General features: G+C 52.2%; 1 protein-coding gene across 4 annotated transcripts in view; it reads right to left on the reverse strand.

Annotated features, from left to right (window-relative positions):
• Nucleotides 1-63: 63 nt before the first annotated feature.
• The window catches only part of LOC111833803 (rho guanine nucleotide exchange factor 17), a 42,611-nt gene continuing 19,113 nt past the window's right edge, over nucleotides 64-23,561 (reverse strand). The window contains exons 2-21 of one of the 4 annotated variants that reach the window (XM_023792409.2): nucleotides 12,786-12,863; nucleotides 12,345-12,527; nucleotides 11,208-11,324; nucleotides 9,709-9,801; nucleotides 8,978-9,154; nucleotides 8,665-8,715; nucleotides 8,255-8,364; nucleotides 7,490-7,575; nucleotides 7,211-7,332; nucleotides 6,496-6,703; nucleotides 6,328-6,404; nucleotides 5,862-6,049; nucleotides 5,538-5,773; nucleotides 5,212-5,452; nucleotides 4,593-4,679; nucleotides 4,436-4,503; nucleotides 4,101-4,249; nucleotides 3,144-3,318; nucleotides 2,768-3,040; nucleotides 64-2,671 (exon numbers count right to left, since the gene is read on the reverse strand). In XM_023792409.2, coding sequence (XP_023648177.2) covers nucleotides 2,463-2,671; nucleotides 2,768-3,040; nucleotides 3,144-3,318; nucleotides 4,101-4,249; nucleotides 4,436-4,503; nucleotides 4,593-4,679; nucleotides 5,212-5,452; nucleotides 5,538-5,773; nucleotides 5,862-6,049; nucleotides 6,328-6,404; nucleotides 6,496-6,703; nucleotides 7,211-7,332; nucleotides 7,490-7,575; nucleotides 8,255-8,364; nucleotides 8,665-8,715; nucleotides 8,978-9,154; nucleotides 9,709-9,801; nucleotides 11,208-11,324; nucleotides 12,345-12,527; nucleotides 12,786-12,863 — 2,928 coding nt within the window. In that variant the 3' untranslated portion in view covers nucleotides 64-2,462. The remainder of the gene's footprint in view (nucleotides 2,672-2,767; nucleotides 3,041-3,143; nucleotides 3,319-4,100; nucleotides 4,250-4,435; nucleotides 4,504-4,592; nucleotides 4,680-5,211; nucleotides 5,453-5,537; nucleotides 5,774-5,861; nucleotides 6,050-6,327; nucleotides 6,405-6,495; nucleotides 6,704-7,210; nucleotides 7,333-7,489; nucleotides 7,576-8,254; nucleotides 8,365-8,664; nucleotides 8,716-8,977; nucleotides 9,155-9,708; nucleotides 9,802-11,207; nucleotides 11,325-12,344; nucleotides 12,528-12,785; nucleotides 12,864-23,561) is intronic. The other 3 variants (XM_072701417.1, XM_023792410.2, XM_023792411.2) reach the window with 3 other exon arrangements.

A 23,561-nucleotide genomic window follows, 5' to 3' on the forward strand; every position in this document is an offset into this window, starting at 1 on the left:
TGGGAGCCGTCGGAGCGGCGTGGGGGAGCACATCGGTGCTGAATGATGGGATGAGGTCATCACTCATGCGCCAGTGAACTTTTTAATGACAAAGAACCCACAGTGACACAGAAAACATAACAAGGATATGAGATATTATAATTGCACTATGAATCTCTGCACAGTCATCTGTAATACTTTAAATGTGGCGGCACAGGCCCTGCAGAACAGAAACCAGAACAAGTATATAAAAATAGGCCATTAGATTCATATCAACAAATTCAAGACTCGGTAACACTATGTACAAAGAAGGCAATATATACCAATATTTACAATACACACGGGACTTCTTCCACAAACAGGCAGAAATGCTACTTCACAAGAACACGAGTTACGGAATGCAACAAGACAACTGATATCTGTCTGCATGGTTTTCATCGACTGGGGTGGCGTCCATCGTGCTCGGCGTATGCAGCAGAGGATCCTGGGATGCCTGGATGGTGAGAGATCTTCTGCTTCGCAGTTGGCTCCACTCAGTCGGCACATGAACAAACACTCCCCGCACCCATAACCCTTCCGTGACATGCCCCCGGCAAGTACATCATACCAGCAATTTACGGGTCCTTTAAAATCCTCATTTTGTCATATACAATGACAAGACACATCATCTCAAGGGGGGGGGGGGGGGGTATCTTTCATCTGTATGAGAATCTAGACTACAATTTTGCAGGGATTTTAAATATGAGGGTCAAAGACCTTGGAATCAGAGTAAACTGAAAAACAAATCCTCAGGTGCAGAAGAATCACCAGTGAAGAGCAGATCTTGCAAACGGGCTGGAGAAAATGGTGCAGTCTCCCTAAATGCACACGAATCAAATGGTGAGCCTGGCACCGATACCCGGGCACGAGAGTGCACTGACATGACACGAACGCCACAGCCTCACTCAGATCGTGGCCTCACCCTGACGTTAAAGCTAACAAAATGCCCACGGTGCTGCATGCATCAGGGAACCGGGAAAGCAGGCTGGGGAAACGGCCCCCCTCTGTACATCTCTTCCTGCTTCCCCCCCCGTGTATCACTGCTCCTGTATGGCATGTGGCAATGGGATTTAGGAAACCGATTTCCCCTCGCAGACTGCCCTGTGAGACATCTACCAAACGCCGAATTGATGCATAACCAGGCTCTTATCCAAGTTCAGCTCCTTAATGTACTCAATGGAGATTCTCATACACTACTGGAAAGACCCCTGGTGAGACTGGGATCCTGGGGCAGATCGTTGGACGAGGGTGGGTGGGGGGTGGGAACCAGAAAATCTCAAGTCAGGATTCCCTGTCCTGGTGTAAGAGCTACTCTGAAGCGATTTTGAAACACGTCCATCTGGATCCAATGCGCAGATGCCAACAGAGCCCACTGGTCCATCACTGGCCAGACTGGCAGGTTAACTCTCCTTCCACTGGATACTAAAAGGAGCCCGTTCAGCCCTTCAGGGTAACAGACATCTTAGAGGCCTGAATAAAACTTCACCTTCCACCTGCACCGGCTGCATGTAGCCACACAAAATTAAATTAAGTGCTGTAAAAGATTTAACAAAAAATTAAAACATAAAACATAAATACTGTACAAAAGTGTTTCCCGGTGCAATACCAAGGCAGAATGTATCTTTAACTAGTAGCGTGCTGTTTAATATATATATATATAATTTTAAAAAGAAAAACTTAAAAATGGCGGAAAACGAGCGATTATGTGTGAATAAGCTGCTGGATTTGGAAGGCTGGTGCTTGGCGTGTTCCCACAGACTTGCAGTGCGGTCACATGATGGCATATCATGCCCTCGCCCAGTGCCCCCTGGGCACACGCATCAGTTACTGCGGCGTTACTCTTGTACAGTAACAATCAGGAGATTAAATACATAAAGCATCTTCATTAGACGTGTCACAGTTGGAACTGACAGTAGAGATCACATTTTCACTGGCTGGAACGCGTAGCCGGGGGTCGCGTCCTGTTGGCGTTCTCTCCGTTTCTCACTCACTCCGCCCACTTCAGGCCTGATTGACTGTAACCGGATTAGCTCAGGATTTGGTCCGTGGTAGCAGCGCCGGGTCCACTAACTTCAATACTAATCTTGCTGCTCCATCTCACCTTCAAAGAACAGGCTCTCCTTCCTCTTTTATATGACCTTGCTTTCTGTTACTCACTCGGGTCGCAGAGTGAGGAGACAGGAGTACGAGCAGACCGCGACTGACATCTAACACAAAAAAAGACAGCGAAAGTAAAACACAATCATCCACCGAAACTAGTAAAGACATGACCCGGACGAGGGGACCCCCTTCCCACATTCTCATAGACATGCTGGTGGCCAATCAGAAAACATTTAGGAAGGGGGATAGCAGAGAGTACGTGCTGATTGGCAAGTTCCGGTGGGGGTGGTCCTTGGGAAGGGGGAGTGTGAGGATGGGCAAAATGCTGAGGCTGGAGGCGGGACTCACACCCTCCACAGGAGCAAGTGGTTGGTGCTATCATCCCGCCCCACTGTCTCGCTGCTATTGGTCAGCCGGAAGTCCTCATAGCCGTCACCCCCGCTGATGACCAACAGGTTGGACTTGGCAGGGAGGGATGCTGAGGTGCGTCGCCGGGCAGAATCTCGTCTTTGGAGGCCGGAACCACCGCTGTTTCCACTCTGGGTGGGATTAGCTGGAGGCCAAAGGGCAAAAGTCATAGGTCAATTACATTGGTTAACAACGGTATATGTATCCGTGCAATTGACTGTCATATCAGTGGTCGCAGTACCTGACTCAGGCTGTGGGGGGAAGCAGAGGTCAAAGCCCTCTGGCAGCTCGATGGCAGTGAGGAAACGCACGTGGCCCGTGTGGCCGTGGGCGGAACCCATGGGAGTCAGGGGACCGCGTAACGAGCTAGATCCACCACTGGCTGAGACAGGCGGGATGGCCAGTGTCAGAACCACTCCAGCGCTGGTCCCCACCCAGAGCAGGTCCTTGCAGGCCAGCAAGGCTGTGATCCGCAGGCAGGCTGCCTTGTGTTGCCGGATAATAGCATCTGAACCTGGCCATGGAGAAGTTGCATGCCACTCAGCTTCCCAGACCAAGCTAATTGTACTCAGACCAAAGTAAAGACAAAGGGCCTATAGCCGTAAAGATGAGCTCACCTGCTAACATCTTGTGAACGGCAGGCGCTACGTCCACTTCGGTCAGACATTCACAGGTGGGGGCGTGATAGAGACGCACCTGAGCACTGCCCTGCAGGGCAATCCAAACGCCCTGACCATAACTCACCATGCTGGTCACACAGCGACTGCTGTCCTGGCCAACCTGGAAAGAATGCTGCAGAGGGACAACACATCACAGTTAGCGACGCGCTAAACAGGAGCAGACAGACCCAAACTCTACAGCTATAGACCAGACGAAAGCAGATGGAGACCAAACTCTACAGCTATGGACCAGACGAAAGCAGAGGGAGACCAAACTCTACAGCTATGGACCAGACGAAAGCAGAGGGAGACCAAACTCTACAGCTATGGACCAGACGAAAGCAGAGGGAGACCAAACTCTACAGCTATGGACCAGACGAAAGCAGAGGGAGACCAAAATCTACAGCTATAGACCAGACGAAAGCAGAGGGAGACCCAAGCTTGGCAGCTAAGGACCAGACGAAAGCAGAGGGAGACCCAAGCTTGGCGGCTAAGGACCAGACGAAAGCAGAGGGAGACCAAACTCTACAGCTAAGGACCAGATGAAAGCAGAGGGAGACCTAAGCTTGGCAGCTAAGGACCAGACGAAAGCAGAGGGAGACCCAAGCTTGGCGGCTAAGGACCAGACGAAAGCAGAGGGAGACCCAAGCTTGGCGGCTAAGGACCAGACGAAAGCAGAGGGAGACCCAAGCTTGGCGGCTAAGGACCAGACGAAAGCAGAGGGAGACCCAAGCTTGGCGGCTAAGGACCAGACGAAAGCAGAGGGAGACCAAACTCTACAGCTAAGGGCCAGATGGGAACAGAGAGAGATCCAAACTCTACAGGTACAAGCCATATGGGAGCAGCGTTGGAATGTGTAGATCCTGCCCATTCTCTTCACATTGTGCTTTTGCAGCTCAGCGCCCGGCATGGTACCTCCTGGGTCAGGGTGTTGGTGTTGACGATGAGGATCCGGTTTTGGCAGCCGCACCACAGCTTCCCAGCAACAGGTACCATCTTGGTCACTGGGCCTCCAGGGGTCCCCAGGCATAGTGTCTGGGAGCTCTGAGGGTCCCAGAAACTTCCTGTGGGAGGGGGTTGGGGTGCAAGTAATTAAAAACATTCACCTATGCCAGTGGTGTTTAGTCACATAAATGGGTCATTTATTAGCAGGACTCAGTGACACATATAAAGTCTAGGAGTCATTGGGAATAATTAATATAATCATGTTCATATGACGAGAGATTTTATTATTTTGACTATTTTCTCACCTGCTTCTCTTTGATAGACAATGACCTCCCCATTAGCCAAAGACACAAAAACCTTGTTGTCAAGGTACCTGAGAAGGAACCAAAGGAAAAATCACACCACAAAAATCACTATGCTAGTACCAGAGGTGCCCCCTAAGCCGGCAGAACGAGCCCTTACAGGATGCTCAAGATGGACGCTGCATGTTGCATCTTCATGCTGTTCTTTCGGTTCCGGATGTTGTCCGACGACTGGTAGACATGGATACTGCCAGGGAAAGTGACCAAGAGACCATGAGGCCCAACACACGATGAGAGACCATGAGGCCCAAAACACGGTGAGAGACCATGAGGCCCAAAACACGGTGAGAGACCATGAGGCCCAACACACGATGAGAGACCATGAGGCCCAAAACACGATGAGAGACCATGAGGCCCAACACACGATGAGAGACCATGAGGCCCAAAACACGGTGAGAGACCATGAGGCCCAACACACGGTGAGAGACCATGAGGCCCAAAACACGGTGAGAGACCATGAGGCCCAACACACGATGAGAGACCATGAGGCCCAACACACGATGAGAGACCCTGAGGCCCAACACACGATGAGAGACCATGAGGCCCAACACACGATGAGAGACCATGAGGCCCAACACACGATGAGAGACCAAGAAGCCTTTGACTCAGTGTTTGCATGAAGGTCTGATGTCAGAATGGGGTGGGAGGAGCAGGACTGGTGACAGAGAAACATGGTTAGCAGACTGGAGTGGTGGGCTGTGGGGGGAGCGGGCGCTTACCAGCCATCCTCGGTACCAAGCCAGACGGAGCTCTGATAAGCCTCAGGGTCGATGCTCAGCAGGTCGTCCAGACTGGCACGTGTGAAGGAACCACGGCTGGAGCGCCGCATGGCCCGGCCGTCCACAGACCCATCCACGCTGAGGACGGCACCACCATACGGACTGGGCACCGGGAACTCCTGCTCCTCCTCCGAGCTGGTGGTCTCTGTCACCATGTCCTTAGAACCAGCACCCTCATCATCTGAAAACAGCATGAGACCGTCTTAAACACACACGTCTGTGTGCGTGTGTGTGCTTGTGTATGCAGGTGTGCGTGGAAGACTCACTCCCGAAGCTGGAGGAGATGGTGGAGTGGCTGGCCTGGCTCTGTAGGGTGGAGGATGGACTTGGGGAGTCCTCGTCATCCGTGTCATCGCTGTCAAAGGGCATGAGCTCCTGCCCTGCACCACCGGGGGGCCCCATCAACTCCAGCGATGAGCCAGAGATGGAGATGTGCAGTTGCTGCTGGGCCGAGGGGGTAGGGTCGGGGGGAGGGGCACTTGGAATCGATTCAGTGCGTTCACTGTGGGGGAGAGAACAGCATCCAATCAGTACCCAGAGCCTCGGCGATTTGCTGCTCTGACTGCGGGCCCCTCCTCCCATTGGCTCACCGGCCCTTGAGGCCCGGCACGGCGGCGATGCACACAATGCGGGCTGAGCAGACCGCGATGCAGGCCTCCACCGTGGGCTCCTCCCGGATGTTCAGCAGGCACACCTGGCCTACGTATCCGTCGCTGTTGCAAACCCACACCTCACACGGGCTCTCGGGGAGGCTGTGGCTGGGGGAGGCGCATGAGAACTGGGGGTGGGGGGGACAAGGCATCTTAATGGCTTACAGTTATTATTACGCCACATTTTTTGTAACGGTGCATTATTCAGAAAGCATTTCGAGAAATTCCATGCTCCCTCCACCAGTATCAACCAATTGGCCGATCCTATTTTTCCATAAACTTGTTAATACTACCATGCCAGCTAACCGTGTTTGCTTATGTTTAAATAGTCAGGCTTTAGATGCAGCCAAGGCTGGGGGCAGAAAAGAGGGCAGGGAAATGTTGCAGTGGGCGGAGCCAGGCTCACCTGCATGCCACTCCTAGTCTTCATGATGGGGATAGCCTTGAGGAACTCTGGGTCCCAGTGGTCCTTGTTCATTGCTGCTAGGGTAGTTACCAACAATGTTGACATGTGTTTTGGTTTGTCTGTATATATGTTTACACAGTGACCATAGCCTGTCCAAATGGGTCTCACCAAGCTTCTTCTTGGCGTCTTCCAAGGTCTGCTCGAAGCCACTGCGGGCGTCGGGGCTGGTGAACTCGAAAATGAAGGTGCTCTCGGCAGAAACGGTGGTCAGCTCCAGCTTGGTGGGCAGGAAGGTGCTGCTGAAGGCCAGAGACTGCTTCTCCGCCAGCTCGCGGTGCACAGATGCCATCAGGTCCTTGATGACATCATCGAGGCTCTGTGGACGCAAGCGCGGGTCGACACGGCTCGTCACTGAGGGCGGGGCCACTCGCCAGACTGCGTCAGGCTTCGTAATCCGTGTGTTTTGCAAGTATTTCACATAAGAAAAGCTAACTGAGGTGTAGCTGTATGGGGGCATGGAGGCCAGCACTGCTGCTTCACACCTCCAGGGCTGCAGGTTCGAATCCTGCCTCTGTTCTCCTCCAACTGTGTAAGCGTGTTTACATGTAGACAAGTAGCCAAATTGTGGAAACACCAAGCATTTTTGGCATCGCATTTTAAAAATGACTACATGAATGCAGCAATGTTTATAAACAAAGAATGTTACAAATATACATTGGACAATTAAATAAGTAGAGCAAAAGTTGAATAGAGTTATGCAATCTCTAAAAACTGGAAGTGTTTCCACCATTTTGGCCACTATAGAATGTGCATGGGAACTGCCTTAAAATGAGATACTAGTGTGACGTAAGTGTGTGTGTGTGTGTGTACGTGTGTGTGTCACCTGATGTGGGAAGCTGAGGGTCTCTGACAGCTTGCTGATCTGGCCCAGTGTGCTCAGGTCCTCGTCTAGCCTGCTGATGGTCTTCTGGATGTTCTCCCGGTTGGTGGATTGCGAAGAACCTACTGGTGCAGGGTCAGAGTTCAGAGCCAAAGGTTCCTGCTCACTGTGAATGTGTCACGCTCTGATATTCCTCCAAAACTGACTGGCCACCAAATGCATTACGACTCATGAACAGATCTCTCCGTGTCTATAAAATATGTCGTCATGGGCAGGCTTTACCTTTGACCATTTCCACATCTTCTAAGGACAGTTTCCAGAGGAACTTGTATTTACTTGAGGTATCAATGACACTGGCAGCAGAGTACCTGTGAAGTGGCCAGAAAGCAAGATGACAGAGGACAGTTGCAGTATCAGTCAAAGGTATGAACACAACTACCCACAGAAATGTTCATTTGTACCATTGTCTACATTTTAGAATATTTATAGACATCAAAAATATGAAATAACGTGGAATTATGCACTGACCAAAGAAGTATTATACAAGAAAAAAATTGTTGGGTGGGGGGGCAGCTCTGCGGGTTGGGACTCAGATGGTTGCCAGTTCAAATCCCTGTGGTTAGCAGAGTGATCCCACCATTGGGCCCTTGAGCAAGGCCCTTAACACCAATTGCTCCAGGGACTGATGGACCCCTGCTTTCTCCTCTATGAGAAAGGCCGGGGACATTAAGTGCAATGTTAGCCCGGACCATTGGGGGAGATTGAGAGGGGGGACAATCATGCTCAGTATGAGGCAACCGAGCCAAGTGTGAGTAAGCCCTAATTTGGTTCGGGGAGGGGGGGGGTGGGTTTCATGCAGCTACCTGATGTTCTCGGCCTAGAGAACAGGTCCTTTCCTGATAGGATTAGGCAGAATGATCTAAGGAATGTTCCGGACCGATATGTCCAATCCTGAGACTGTAGTGTTCCTGGGTTTATGCCGTCCAGATAAAGTTAACAGGGTGGGGCAGGTTGGGGCACGTGGACCAGAAATGGGACTGGACTCACAGGCTCATAGAGCTGCGGCGCAGGGAACCGGACTTTCGCTTGAGCGTCGTGCAGATGAGCAGGTCGCTGAAGAGGAACAGGGAGCGGTCCTTCTTACCGCCAACCGTCTTCTGCAGAGCGGGACCGGGGCAGAGGAGGTGGTGTCAGAAAGAGGAGCAGAGAGAGAGTCATGGAAGGAAGAAAAAGAGGGAGAGTTAGAGAGGTAGAGGGGGAGAGACACAGGGAGTCGGATGAGAAGAAAAGGGGAAGGAGGAGTCAGAAGGATGGAGATAAAGAGACATGAGAAAATAAACAGTCCTCAGCACAGGAAAGATCAACAGTCAGCAACCAAGTGACAGTGTGGTACAGAAATACAGTGTGTGGTGATCACTGTAAAATCTGGGGGGGGGGGGGGGGGGGTTGCTACTTACAGCTTCAATCACCATCTCCTGCCTCAGGAACTTCCTGTGGGGGTTGAGGATCTGATGGAATTTAAGAACACAGGGGTGAGTGTCCCACTGTGGGCCGGACATGACGATCAATCAAACAGATGCAATTCACAAACATAAATCTACCGTTAAAACAGGATGTTAAGAAATTGGACTCAATCTTCCTGGCTTTGTGCAATAACAAGACAAATGCACAAATGAATGATGCCGTTTTATAAATTTATTAAGTTAGCTTTAAGGGTGCTGCTGCTGCCCAGCTGAATGGTGCATGGTGGGGGGGGGGGAGGTTTCCTACATGCTCCACCCCCTCGATGTGTGCCTCGATCTCCTGCATGACCCGCGCCTCCCGCTCGGCCTCCTCCGCGTTGCGCCGGCCCTTGTTGATCCGCTCTGCCAGGCACTTGATGTTCTTCTGGGCGTCCAGCAGGTAGCTGTGGTCTGGGTGGTCCTCTGGGGTGTGCTTCAGCAGGTCCTGGCGACAGGGGGAGACGAGGCTTTAAGGCAGGCGTGCTCAGACTCACTGGGAGGTATGCAGCTATCTGAAGCTCCAGGGAGTTGTAACAAGAGACAGCCCTCTTAAAAAAGGAGACCAGGGCTAATAGCCATGAGCTAACAGCTGTGAGCTAATGGCTATGAACTAAAGGCTACAGGCGAATGGGTATGTGCTAACAGCTATGGGCTAACATTTACAGGCTAAAAGATACGGGCTAACGTTTACAGGCTAACGGCTTTGAGCTAACAGCTGTGGGCAACAGCTATGATGCAATCTGTCCTTTTCAGGCCCTCTTGAAAAGAAACGATTAAGTGTGTAGGACTGGAAGGGGAACAGGGTCTAAGCCGGAGTCCCCAGTGGGCATGAATTCTCATGGACATTTACAGACCTCTCACTCGGGGGCTTCAAAGTTCACTTTCCCACCGAAGGATGTACGGCCAGCCCTTGAGGAAACGCGGGCTTCCTGGCCCGCAGACGGATGGCCGAGGTCTCCCTGCGAAGGGCGGAAGCCCAGCGGGGGGGGCTGAACTCACCTTGACCAGCAGCTCGTAGCGTGGGATCCGCTGCACCGGCTTGATCATCAGGTCACCGAGCGCCTGCTTCTCTTTGTTCTCCCGCATGCTTTGCTGTTTGGGGGGAGGCAGCCATTGTTAGGAGATCTCAGAACATCAGGATCCTGCCAGCATCCGCTGATCTGAAACTCACAATCCTGGTATTCTGTCTTATAGGAAAATATTTTACTGAAACAAATGCAGCGGCGAGTTTTTTTTCCATGTTCAAGAATCATGTGCTGAAAATCAGAATGAGGCGTATTTCTGACCTACACATTGTCCTCCCATCAGTCAGGCTGAAATTGGCAGCTAGAAAAATAATTCCTGCATCACAGAACTCATATCCACTAGGTGGCAGCATGACCCAGGTGATACCATACCGCTCATGTCCACTGGATGGCAGTATGTCCCAAGTAATACCACGCAACATAAGATAACGTGGGAAAGAAAAACATGTAATGTACTGAGGGCAAGCCAAAATAAAATTAATTTTGAAATGTAAATCATCGTGCCCTGCGATGGGTTGGTGCCCCATCCTGGGCTGTTCCCTGCCTTGCGCCAGCAGCCTCCAGATTAGAAAAAACTCTCCTGAGAAACACCATAAGCTTTGTACATCTCTCTTGTCCAAGAAATAGCATCTTTTTGTGGAAGTTTCCATGTTTCCCCAGACGATAACCTTGAATTGAACACCTTTAGTTGCGAGTTTTGGCAAATCTGCTGACTTACGTCTCAAGAACGCTACTGGTTATATTTTTTTGTTTCTCCTCAGATTTACTGGCTTTGGATCAACAGGAAATGCAGAGACACACACACACACACACACACACACACACACACACACGCGCGCGCGCGCGCGCGTGCGCGCACACACATGTAGGGTAAACATATCCTTATGGGGACCGCTCATTCATTTCAATGGGAAAAACGCTAACGCTAACTATGACAACCTTAACCCCTACCCTGCCCTAACCATAACCATAAGTAACCTAACAAAATACAAGAGTTTTTGCATTTTTAGTTTTTTTCAGGAAACCGGTCCCCATAAGGGAAAAAAAACGGATATTTATCACGTTATGGGGACATTATGTATATAAGGATAGGTAAACCCGCTCGCTCGCTCGCGCACGTGCGCGCGCACACACACACACACACACACACACTCATATCTTTGTGGGACCATCCCATTTCTAAGGGCAAAACCCTAATCCCAACCTTGAAAAACTTAACCCCTACGCATCCCTAACCTTTTCCATAAGTAACAAAACATACAAAAGGCATTTTTAGTTTTTCGATTGCAGTCATGTTTTTTTTTATAATAAAATTGAGTTTCCCCTTGTGGGACTGAAAAAACTGTCCCCGTAACATGAAAATAACAGGTTTTTTTTTGTCACAATGTGGGAACCAAATGTTCCCACAATGTAATGTACATCTGACCCCCCCCCCCCACACACACACACACACACACACACACACAAACTCACCTCCAGGAACTTCAGGAACGCTGGCTTAGCCTCCTTGGCGATTCTCACGGCGTCTTTGGCGATCAGAAAGTTATCGATGTATGCAGAATAAATATTCACTAGTATCTCTTTGGAGAACTGTTGGGGGGGGGGGGGGGAGGAGAGGTTCATGACGTCAGCAGCTGATGTTAACTGATGAGAGCTTGCAGGGCACAGCGAGGATGGCTGGAGATGCAGACTATACACACAGCGCTGGGGGGGGGGGGGATGGGGCAGCTCAGTCATAGTAACAGGCGACCATGCAGAGCACATCCAAACTTACCCAGACACAAACAGAGAGGCAGTGGGGAATCACTCAAGTCATCAAAACCAACTATGCTATCATACTGATGTTGCTTATTTAAAAAATCTCGTTTTAATGGGTGAAGCGCAGCTTTCTCATGAGGGACAAGCAGCACACCTGCTGAGATTAGACTGCAGGTCTATTGGTAATTTGTTTATACCCATGTTTATTTAATAATACCGCATAAACTCAAACCATGCCGGACCTGAACGGCATTGCTGCTACTCTTCCTACAGGGGGCAGTAGAGTGCTCCTACGGACATTCGGCAGCCCTGCACTTCCCATGGGGCTTCGTTCACTCTGCACCTGAACAGCTGATGAAGCAAGAGCCCTGACTGCACACAGCCCGAACACCCAAAGACCAAGAGACTTTGCTAGTTTCTGGAGACAGCATCTCAACCTTGGCTGAACACTGACAAGGCTGGGATGGTGCTTCTCTCCATTACACGCCTCGCTGATGCTGCAAATGAATGCTGCACGGCTGCCGATTTCCATTGGGAAGACAAGCAAGTGACCAAACCATTTCCAAACTTAGACGGAAAGGATTCCTTTGGACTACGTGAATGTATTAGTTGATGTTTGATTAGTTGATAGTTGTTTTTGTTTATATGCTGTAGTAATGGATTAACACATATTGTTGTCAGGAGCCTTGGCATAACTGTTTTGAAAGACTACTATAAGGAATTTAAGCTGGTAACCTTCCTGTAACCTATGCTACTCAGCACTTGATCCCACTCATCTTCCAACGGGTCAATGTTTAGTGATGCTCAGCTGGCCCCAAGGAGCCGTATGAGGTCCTGAGGGCGTGGCCTCACCGACTCCACGAGGAGGTGTCCGACCGTCTGCCTGTCGTGCCAGTCATTGACGCAGTCCACCACACGCTCCAGGAACTGCTCATGGTGCTCCAGGATCTCAGGGACCTGGTAGAACATCTCGTCCACCAGCGAGGGGTCGCAGAGGGGTGAATGTTCTGGGTGTTTCAGGGGTTTCATGTAGCCCTGAGACCGGGAGTGGAGAGAGAGAGAGAGAGAGAGAGAGAGAGAGAGGAAAGAGAAAGGAGGACGGTCAAAGCACAAGGCCACCAGGAACAACATGACAGTCAGGTGGATTTTAATGCTTAAAGTGCAGAACATGCAAATCTCTCCCTTCCTCATCCTGGCTTGAACCCCTAAGGGCCTCGCAGCCTTAAAGATGGGAGCGTAAGGAGTTTGAGGGGATTCCTGCCATCTGAAATCATTACGGAGGAGCTGCCTCACCTGGATCAGCGTGCGCAGAGACTCCACGTAAGACTGCTCTGTGTCCAGCAAGGTCATCACCACATGCTTTCTCATGTCCTGCGGGGGGGGCACAGTGGTCACTCAGTGTCACAAGGGTTAGAGAACAAGCAGAGTGATTTTTGTGCAGGCATGTTGCTTTTCAGATCTTTTTTTTTTTTTGCACACTGGGGAGCTTGAGCGCTAAACAGGAAGAATGTTCCAGATAATCCCCACGGGGCATGTGCAGTGTCACCATCCAGCTCTGAGGAACAGTGGTAACAGGCCCACGGTGCAGAGCTCTGACCAGCAAAGACCACACAAAATTCACACCAGCCTAAAATCTTTGAGTGTGAGGATCCCACTGGCCACATCAATGAACAAATCCAGGCAATATGAGGGAAAGAAAGTTGCACAGGTGTTAAGGGAGGTGTCTGACACACGTTACTGGGGACAGAACCAACGTGTGAACTTAGAGCATAAATATCCATTTATACTTGCAGACATGCATGAGCGGGGCAACTGGCAGAGTCAGCTGACTCTCTCTCCTAGTACAGCAACACCCTCCCCCCCCTCATAGTGGGGTGCGTTTGAGGCCGAGTCAAACGAAGCACCCTTTAGGTGTTTCCTGCCTGGGTCTCATTTCACAGCCCTGACGGTCAGCCTGCAGTGTCACTCCCAGCCTTCCATTCTGCTTCCTGGAGCCAGGAGATCATGTGATCACAAGCGACTAGTAAAAATGCGGCACTGGGTCAGAGGCAAAGAGTCTAGTGGTCACCTCCCACCAGTCAGCCAGTCAATCCCTGTTGCAGCCACAGAATGCTCTGGCACTCCGACCCACTCCTGCATTCTTGACAGGAACCCTGCTCAAAACAACAGAAAGCAGCCCAAAGACAGCAAACATGGCTGTATACTTCAAGCGACACCCGGACAAAATGAAATCGAACATGACGAGAACAATCAGTCGCATACTTAAAGCGATTCTGCCAGCTCGTCCGTCCTATGCCACTCCACAAGGCGCAGTGTTTTCAGCACAGCAGACCCACAGACCGATGGCAAATAAATGTATTGCGGCTAGTGAATTAATCAAGGAGATGACAGCTCTTTTAAAATGGAAGTTCTCTTTATTAACAGCCACCATTGGGTTAATACTAGCAGCGTCACAGACAGGGAAGCTAACAATTTAAACTATACTGGCATTACTGGTCCTGCTGACCAACCTCGCAGCGTCACATTTACGCCAGTAAATTGTGGACAGTGGGTGGGATCTGAACAAAATAAAAAGTTCACCTGGGTGACCCTGCACACCCATCCATCACTTATCCATAACCTACCCATGCCCATACCTGGCTATAAGAAACCACAATACCCATAAGCCCCTTCAATCAAACTACTACTGAGTAGTGCTGGTATTATGCCATGGAACTACAATACCCACAAGCCATGAAAAGGTACCAGGAGAAACCAATAGAAAGTAGGGCCCATTGAGGCAGGCGTCCGCTGCAGAAAAGCACACATTCAGGTCTGGGAGACTTTCAGCAGGCTGGACCATCACCTGGAAACCTGTTAACAAGTCAATCAGACTTTTCTAATATGGAACCATAGCATAGATCTGAGGTTAATGTGACTCCATAAAATACAATTACAGCAAGTAATTGTAATACAATTACTCAGAATTATTTCCTAATAGAAATATTTCACGGTCACCTTGTTGAACAGAGACATTATTAAAATTCAACTACCCAACATGTCCTGGGCACATAAGCCTGTTCATTTACCTGCTTAACTCATTCCGCTTAATAATCTAATTAAGTGCATAGAACATCATCAAAACGTAATTACGCCACCGCACGCTCCGTCAGAACTCTCTCATCCAATGGAAGAGGTCATGGAGTTCAACCTCATGGAGAAACCTCCGGTCGATATTTCCCTCGGATGGGCGCAGCGTGTAATTACACGATCCCGCGTTTCCCGTGACACAGGAGGGGGGGCCATGAGACGGCCCGAGTCTCAGATGGGTGACAGGGATGGGACAGGAGAGGTTAGCATTGTTAGCATTTAGCCAAAGCGAGTGACAGCACACGTCGCCATTGGTTACAGGGCTGCCAGCTCTCACGCATCCTGCGGGACCCTCACGGTTTCAGACTCTAATACTCGCACAGGAAATCTTACAGCAAATCTATATGATTCCATTATAAACCTAAAATTAGCTACATCAAATGCTTTGGGGCAGTTTTCACCCTATTGACTATTTACAAGGGAATAAAACATGAAATCTGTGTGTGCATTGAAAATGTCACGCCGGCCAGCTGACCAAGGTTGGCATCCCTGACGGGTTGCCAGCACACCGCTTGGAGATCCCTCACTCATGTCTCATATGTGGCTCCCTGATGGAGGAACAAGCTGATGAATCACATTTAGCCATCAGACTCCCTCTCCACCTTCACAATCCCTCTGTTTCAGAAACGCCTCCACTAGCCTTCATCACTGCATGTTGCCTGAATGCTTCTAATGTTGCACTTTCTGCTGATTTGAGTACTTGTCATTAAATTCTTGCTTTGTCTGGAAGATGTTGCATAGCACTGAAATTCAGCCTAGCCGCACTTATGCCTTGTTGACAGCTGGATTTGTGTAACGTGCTATTTGCATAACATGTACAGCACTCTGGACAAAAGTGTCTGCTAGACTAAATGATACCGGGCTGGACATCAGCACAGAAATCAGATGGACCGCAGTATGACTAATGCTTAAAAGGCATGCAAGCAGCCATGCAACCAGCCGCAAGCAAAAGATTAAAACCACAGCTTGAGCTAAAGAGACGACGGCGGGGGGGGGGGGGGGGCGGGGGGGTTTGCTCAATTGGACACACACATATCTAAAAAACTCCGGGACTGTCACCCTCCCACGCCGACGTAGTGACAGAGACTGGAATGAAGACACACACCCCCCTGCCCCCCCAGCTCAGCTTCTGTCTATTTTAGGTGTCTTTACCTGAACAGTCCCATAAAGACTCTCATGTACCTTGTGGCTGAAGGTATGTCTTCAATCCCACGATGCCAGCCTTTCATGTACACCCCCCCCCTCCCAAGACGTCACGGTCCAGCACCCCCGCTGCTCCTCACTGTGCCTCACACGTAAACAGCGACTACTGACGCCAGCTTGGTGAAGCGCTGAACCCAAATGCTACTGGTCTGGTGGTCAGGTTGTGGATATGCTCCTTTCAATGGCCTCAAAACAGCCTTACTTTTTTGGGGGGGGGGGGGGGGGGGGGGGGTGGCTCATACACTTCTAAATGCCAATCGCGTTGCCTGCAGCTCTCACGACGGAACATTCCGGAAAGGTAGGGTGCCAAAGCACGCCATGGACAGTCAGGAACTCCCAAGGAACATTTAACAGGGGAGAAGGGGCCTGAGGAGACTCAGCGTGGCCTCTGACCGGGGGGGGTGCCGATCACCATCAGGCATCCACATGCACCGCATCTGAGGGAGGCCGGCCTGTACCATGATGCAGAAGGTGAAACCTGGAGGAACATTGGGGAGGGGGGGGGGCTGCCTGGCTGCTCACCATTATACTGTGGATAGTGACGTGACAGCCATCTGAAGTTGCCACGGTGATGTGGCAGGGGTCCGTAGGGCCGGCCAGGGATGCTGGAGGTGGTTGCCTAGCACCTGAGTGAGCATCTTGCGATGCTCACCCACCTCCATTGACACGCCCCCCCCCCCCCACCGCCCACCAAGTGCGCTCTCTGGGAGCAGCTTGTCCCTGCCGACCGCTGCTAACCACCAACTTCCTGTGGAACGGGGAAGTATCCCCCACAAACAGCAGGGGGGTTCACCTGCTTCATGTCTGTGCTGGGGTGGGGGATTCCATGACCGTCTATCTGGCTGCACACAGCACAGTCATCAGCATTATGTAAGACTAGCGCTACCTCAGTTAGGGCTGGATGGGGGGGGGGCAGCGCATCAGTGAGGTGGGGCTCAGCCAGCCAGGCACTGGCCACCTCCTAGCTGAGTCATGTGACACAGGATGAACGAACACGGAGGAGCCTGACAGCCGGGTGCCGGGACATGGCCACGCCCCCGAGCCCCCGAGCCCCCGAGCCCCCTAACCTCCGAGCCCCCAAGCCCCCTAACCTCCGAGCCCCCGAGCCCCCAAGCCCCCGCTCGGTCCCCCGCGCTCCGCATTCCTCCTCGGGGACTTTGTCATGCTGGGCCAGTTTCCCGGATGGCCGAAGATCCCATAAATGCACGAGCGAAACAGAGAGGAGCGTCACAAGGGTGGGGGGCGGTGGGCTCTGTATAGAGCCGGAACCACGGCTACGGGCCAGAACACGACAATATGCCAACACACACATGCACACAGAGGATAACAGGATGGACACGGGTACGAGGAGACACACGGAAACACCTGCTACCCGGAAGCGGAGAACATGATGAACTGTCACAAGTCCTGGGTTACAATAAGGTGCTTACCCCGCCCCCCCGGCCCCCACCCACAGCAGACAAAATCCTCTTTGAGAAGATTAGATTTGTGTGGGGATGTTGTGTGTGTGTGTGTGTGTGTGTGGGCGGGTGGGGGTGGTTAAATCTGGGTTTGGATGCTTCCCACCCATGAACACAGCAGAGACAACAGAGAGGCTTGGGGGGGGGGGGGCTAGACTGGGGCACATCGCAATGTCAGGACCAGTGTGATGGGCGTGGCGTCCATCAAACTGCTGGGGGTATTGGGGGGGGGGGGGAATAAAAGTCCAAGGCAGCATCGCAGAAACCAGATTTGTGGGTGGGGGGAGGTGGTCATAAGTATGGTGGGGGGGCAGGACCTGCTTGGGGCACACACACACACACACACACAGCTCTCAGCCCCCTGATCCTTGACTCCAGCTCTCCACGCTCGTCTGTCGTGCCCGGAAACCCTGCTGCCTATTGCTTACCAGTGGGGTGTGAAAACGCTCAGAACCACAGAAGAACGTGCAAACACACAAACATGGAGGATGCTGGGGAAGGTGAGACACAGACACAGACACACACACGCAGTGCTGTACCTCGGCTCCAGCCTTGGGGGCCCCTGTGCTGCTCCCGCCCCCGGCCTCGCCGTCCAGCGGCTCCTCCCCAGGGCTGAGGGCCTCGCTGGTGCCCTCGCCATTCTCCTGCATGTCCTCCAGGGCAATGGTGAACTGGGCCAGAGTACGCACCATCTGCTGCATGCGGGATGGTCCAGCGCGCCTCCCGCCGCGCGCACCCCCCCCAAACGCGCAAACACACCACCCCCTCCGCTTCCTGTCAAGGATGCCCCCCCACCCCCAAAAAAACCCCTCAGAATTCCTCAGAAGCCCCCCTTCCCCGCTGCAGCCCACTCACCCCCCCAGCAATGCCAGGTAACCGCGATGCGTAATGCGCTGCTCTCGCCTTCCCTCCCCAGCGCTAAATGAGACCCGAGATGCAGGAGGACCCAGGCAGCAGCGCAGCCAGCCGCAGACACGACTAATCGAAGCCAGATCCCCGGTCGGCACAGATCAGCCAGGCATTACGGATGCAAGCTGAGCTTTGGGGTACATAGACACGGTAAAGGGAGGGAGAGTGCATACGGATTTCCATGGCGACGCAGAGGCGGGAATTTCTCCATGCTATGAAAGTGAACGCACACACACACACACACACACACACACACACACACACACACACACACACACACACAGTCAGTTCCCATTTTCAGCTGGAGACTTCATGCACATTAAAGTGGCACCAATACAGCAAACAAATTATGTCACAGAAGGATTCCTGCATCGCTCCTGTCCTGGGGGAGGGGCTCAGCAAAGCCTATGCAAAGTAGGGGAGGGGTTGATGGGGGGGGGGGGGGGATTAGCATGGGAGTGTGGGCAGGGAGGGAGACAGAAATCCCAGCATGTTTTTCCTGAGCCTCTGCCTCGGTCAGGTGAGCTAAGGTTACCGGGGGTGGCGACCGTGTTTCCATGACGACCATGAGCAGGTTTACCTCAGAAGAGGGACCGCCCCTGGCGCGTACATTCATGGACCATGTGAACTGCACGACTGAATCCAAGATCAGTAGCGGTGCTCATTAACATCACGCACGCAAAATGGCTGTCAGAATCAGTCAACGCTCACTCATCCGGCGCTAATGCTATTTCTACAGCCCGTTACTCGGTCTCACAGCAACCAGATGAGGGAAAAGGTCACGCAAGCAGCCCTGGGGCACGCCCCATTCACGGCTCCATGGTATGGTGGAGAGGGTTGCCCTCTGAGTCTGGGTAAAAAGAGCTCTGCGATCAGGACCCCACAGGACTGTCCCTCGCGCTGCCCGACTTCAAAGGGAAAACTGATATGGGAAGCATATAGACTGGGGGGAGGGGTGGAAGGCAGGGGGGGCTCAAATACTGCACAAAAACCAAAGTTTCCAGGACTCTATTTTAAGCCCCCACTACAAGGCTGCCATGGTCTCTGGAGAGTGCGTGAACAGCTTCTTATTCAAACAGCCAAGACCCTGTGATCATTTTGTGCGGGGAAAAAAATATGATGATGCTCTCAGCCCGTCTGCTGGTCATAATTAGCCGGTTCATTTCATCCTCGTCAGAATCAGGCTCCCTAGTCGCCACGCCCACCTGCTGGTGTCGAGCTTCTTCAGGAAGCTTGGTGTTCCGTCTCCTTCGGTATAGAAGAGTGAGCAGAAGCTTGAGAGGAAGGAGTTAAAGAGAAGGAAGGAGAGGGCAGAGAATCAAAGGGCTTTTTAGAACAGCTGCAAGCGGCACGTCTGTGAGCCTGCCCTCGAAATTAAATCAGGCCGATATGAAGACACTCTGTACAGGGAATTAGGAGCCAGACGATTCCTTCCTTCATGCCAGGGAACACAAAAAAAAATCTCAGATCAAACCCTCTGGAACAGCACACTGCTGGACTGCATTAAATCTACGGAGTGGGACCCAGGAAATGCCGGTTACGGCTTCTGTCTGTCAGCTAGCAGGAAACTTAAAGGCAGGTAAAAGCTCTACTGGCTTCTTTTATGGAACATCAGTGTGCAGAGTTCAGTGGTTTAAGATTCTGTGTCCATGAACAGAAAGTCATGGGTTCACATCCCATGAGGTCAATGTAAAATTTGGGGGTCACTGGAGAATTTACCCAGGAAGTGGGCTCTGAACCCAATCTTGAGCAACCAGCAAGCCCCGCTGACCTCTGTCTCAGACACAGAAGGTGCCAGACCGACCCACTGGTCTCCTAGGTTACCATTCACAGTGGTGAGGGGAAGTTTGGGTCCAGCTGTCAATTACCCACCTGACTCCCCCCAATGAGGGGGGGCATCAAGATAGGTTACCATGGCAGCAAAGATGAGAGGCACCTCGGCAGAGAGATAAACGGACAGGTCTTTGCGCTGTGAACATCCATGGACAATACCTGACCCAGATATCACCACGGAGACGGTGGCATCGAGTCTGCTGACGTCACAACACACACTCAGTTCTGGGTAAAAACTCCATGGGGCCAATTATACCCACTGACATTGGCCTCAGGGGAGGAAATCAGAGGCATCTCTGTGCAGTGTCTCCCCCAACTGGGAGGGTTACGAGAGACCCTGGCCAGAGAGGGGTGTCGGAGGGGCCATGGGTGGCTCTTGGGGGGGGAAATAAAGGTAGCCCACCAATTCAGGTACACTCAAGGTCACTGAGGCGGTCTACAGTGTGTTTCTAAGCAGCCCTGAACTGGATTGGAAATCCAGCACTGCATCTACCTGCAGTGCCGTTAATGACATGGATCAAACTGGCACGTGTGTTTGTGTGTATGTAGAGGAATGCAGCCCACCCCCCCAGGGCAATTCCAGCAGCAACTGGGCTCTGAAGGAGGTCAAGGTCAAGAGTGCAGAGCCCGGGGCAGCACACTGCGGCTCTCTGCTGCCCTCCAGTGGTAATGCAGGGGAGCAGCAGAAGGCATAATGAAGAGAGAACTCCATCTACCGCATTCTTCCTTTTCGGCTCAATCCTTAAAGTCGCTTAGAGATCGTTTTCAAAAAGCTACACGCATAGTTCTTAGCTGTGCACACCTCCCAGTTACAGAGCTGGTTATTTAACTGGGACCAGTCAGACTCCATGTTTGTCCTGTGATCTGCTGCCCACAAGCTCCATGCATTGGCTGGCCAATCGCCCGGGCGACAGGCATCACCATTCAGTCACCGCAGTCAGGTGCCTCCTTCTGCAGGACCACTGCGTGCCGCAACGCTGTCCCGCTCAGTCAGCGCGTCGTCAAAAATCCCCACGACCACCCACATCTGTGGGATTAGATCCAGTACATGGCATCAGTGTGTAACACCGTCAGCTGAGGTCATTACACACGGATTAGCAAAACCAAGCATAAATGTGAGCCCTCACCACCAGGGGGCTCCAGCGAGACTCGATGAAATCGCAGAGGCTACAAGGAAAAACAAAGAAGTGATTAACTCTGTACAAGGTAAAATTCCCTGGCGCAAGAGGATAGATTTAAAAAGCAGGCTGGTGTGGAAGATGATCAGCCCCCCTCTTCCTCATGCGAGGAAGACGTTTGCACAAAAGGATGGCATTGACAAAGGGAGCTCCTGCCTGCTGAAAGAGGAGAAAACGAAAGAAGGAGAGAGAGAGAGAATGCAAGCGGTGGAATGAAATCATTATCATTATCAGATCAAGAAAGTCCCAAAAACAGAATTACACAACAGCGCCTCAGCCCTGCACTCCGGTCGACACCCTGAGGATGAGGATGACGGAAGAGGGCAACCTAAGATGGGGGGGGGGGGTTGTGGGGGGACATGGCCACGGACCTGCCACCTGCACGGGTACCGGTAGGATACCAGAGCCTGGTCAGCTGAGATGCCACCCTGTGGCAGCGGGCAGGTCTCTCGAACCTGAACCTCCGACGGCTCGGGAACCGGGATCCAAACCGCGCCTCAAAGTGGAAGGTGGTTCGACCAATCAGCTGACTGGGAGGGAGGAGCTGATGAGTGAATCAGTTGCTGGAAACACAGTTAATACTACAGGCAGGGCAGCTTGGGGGGGGGCTGCTGGCCGGGCCTCCCCCGTCCTCGAAGCCGCTTCCCAAGAAGCCCTGCGGGCCAGATCCCCGTCAGCGCTAACGAGAGTGGGGCGGCCTGCCCTCAGCGACATCCAGCCCCACACCGGAAATTCCCGCCGAGGCTCCATCGCAAACACAGGCCTATTTTTAGCGGCCAGCAGCGAGGAATGTCTGCCTGCGTGGTGACCACCCTTTCGTCCCCCCCGGGAGCTCAGCGATCGCCATGTTATCGCCATGACACGCACACGTACTCGGGGACGGCCGGGCTCGCCTACCATCCGCACCGTCCCTTCACGGTCTCGTCCGAAGTGTAATCACTGACCTCACTGACCCGAACGCCAACCCCAACCGGGCTCCGTTTATCCCTAAGCCACTTAGCGGTGCCGTTACCCCCAGGACCATTTGGACCAGACACCCCTGTGTCAGGGAAGGTACGCATTCTCACTCCAACAAACTGGCTCCCAGCATTTAACAGATTACCCACTGCATTATAAACCGGTCAGGCCATAAATGTCACTAATTGACTCCTCTAGCAGGCGTTTAATAAGCTGCACTAAAGAAACTTTTCCCCAAATCCTGCCCAAAACCACTTATGTGCTTTACTGTAAAAAGTGAACCATTAAATGGTCTCTGCAGTTTCAAACCACTGGAGTTTCAAGTCGAGTGGGATTCTCTGGTAATCCCTCTCCTTCGTAGGATCCAGCCACCTTCACATCTAAAGGGATTCCAGGCCGTGGACCAGGTCCCACCTTCCACAGCAGAGCCCCTTTGCCAGATCCCTCTGTTCTCATAACATAGAACCTCCCAATCAGGCAACACGGAATCTTTGCATCCATCTGTTCCCATGGCAACTAGGCAGGCTGACTGAATCCGAGAGTCAAAACCTGCACGGGTGCTGGAAGAATTGCCAAGACTGCGCAGACGAAGAGTTACTTTTAAATGTTTAATTGATCAGGTGCGGTCAACCTGAAATACAAATTCGGTCCTTACAACAGGAACGCAAAGGTCAGGCAGCAGAGAGAGACGGGAGGAGTAGGCTGGGATGTAAATTAAGGTCACAGAGACAGGAGATTCCCCACAATGCCGGCTCTGGGGGCAACACCCCCCCGCTGGACTCCAGCTTCCAGGCTGGCTCAGGGGCCGCAGCACGGCTGGATACTTCAGTTCTGAGTTCAGAAGGGGGGGCTCTTGTGCACCAGGCTGCCCTTTTCTGAAAGGTGAGATCATCCACGCCCTGTGCCTCACAGGTAGGGCCATAGGAACACAGAGACACGAGATCTGGGCGGAGAACCGACAGGATTTTTGGAAAGCAGGGTGGGGTGAAGGGGAGGGGGGTGGAACGCGCACCTGGACGGTGTCACTTTCCAGCTCTGCTTGGCTGTGGGACCCGTGCAGGCAAACAGACTTACGGAGACATGCAGAGACACACACACACACACACACACACACACACATACACACACACACACACACACACGTGTGTGTGTCGGGCTCCATCCTCTATGTCACCCAGAGCATGAACACCAGCCTCCCCCATACCTGCCCCCCGCAAGGTCGTTACTGCCATTTCTGTGCTTTTCCACAGATGGCCACTAAGAATCCCGCTGACTGTCTTGTGGCATATCTGCAGAGTCAGCGAGTCCCGACAGCCTGGCACATTGTGAGGTGTCATCGAGGGCCCCCCCCCCACAGTCACTGGACGTCACTGCTAAACTGAAATGTCCCCTCTCCCACA

Source organism: Paramormyrops kingsleyae, chromosome 17, assembly GCF_048594095.1.
Source record: "Paramormyrops kingsleyae isolate MSU_618 chromosome 17, PKINGS_0.4, whole genome shotgun sequence".
In the NCBI taxonomy this organism is placed as follows: domain Eukaryota; kingdom Metazoa; phylum Chordata; class Actinopteri; order Osteoglossiformes; family Mormyridae; genus Paramormyrops; species Paramormyrops kingsleyae.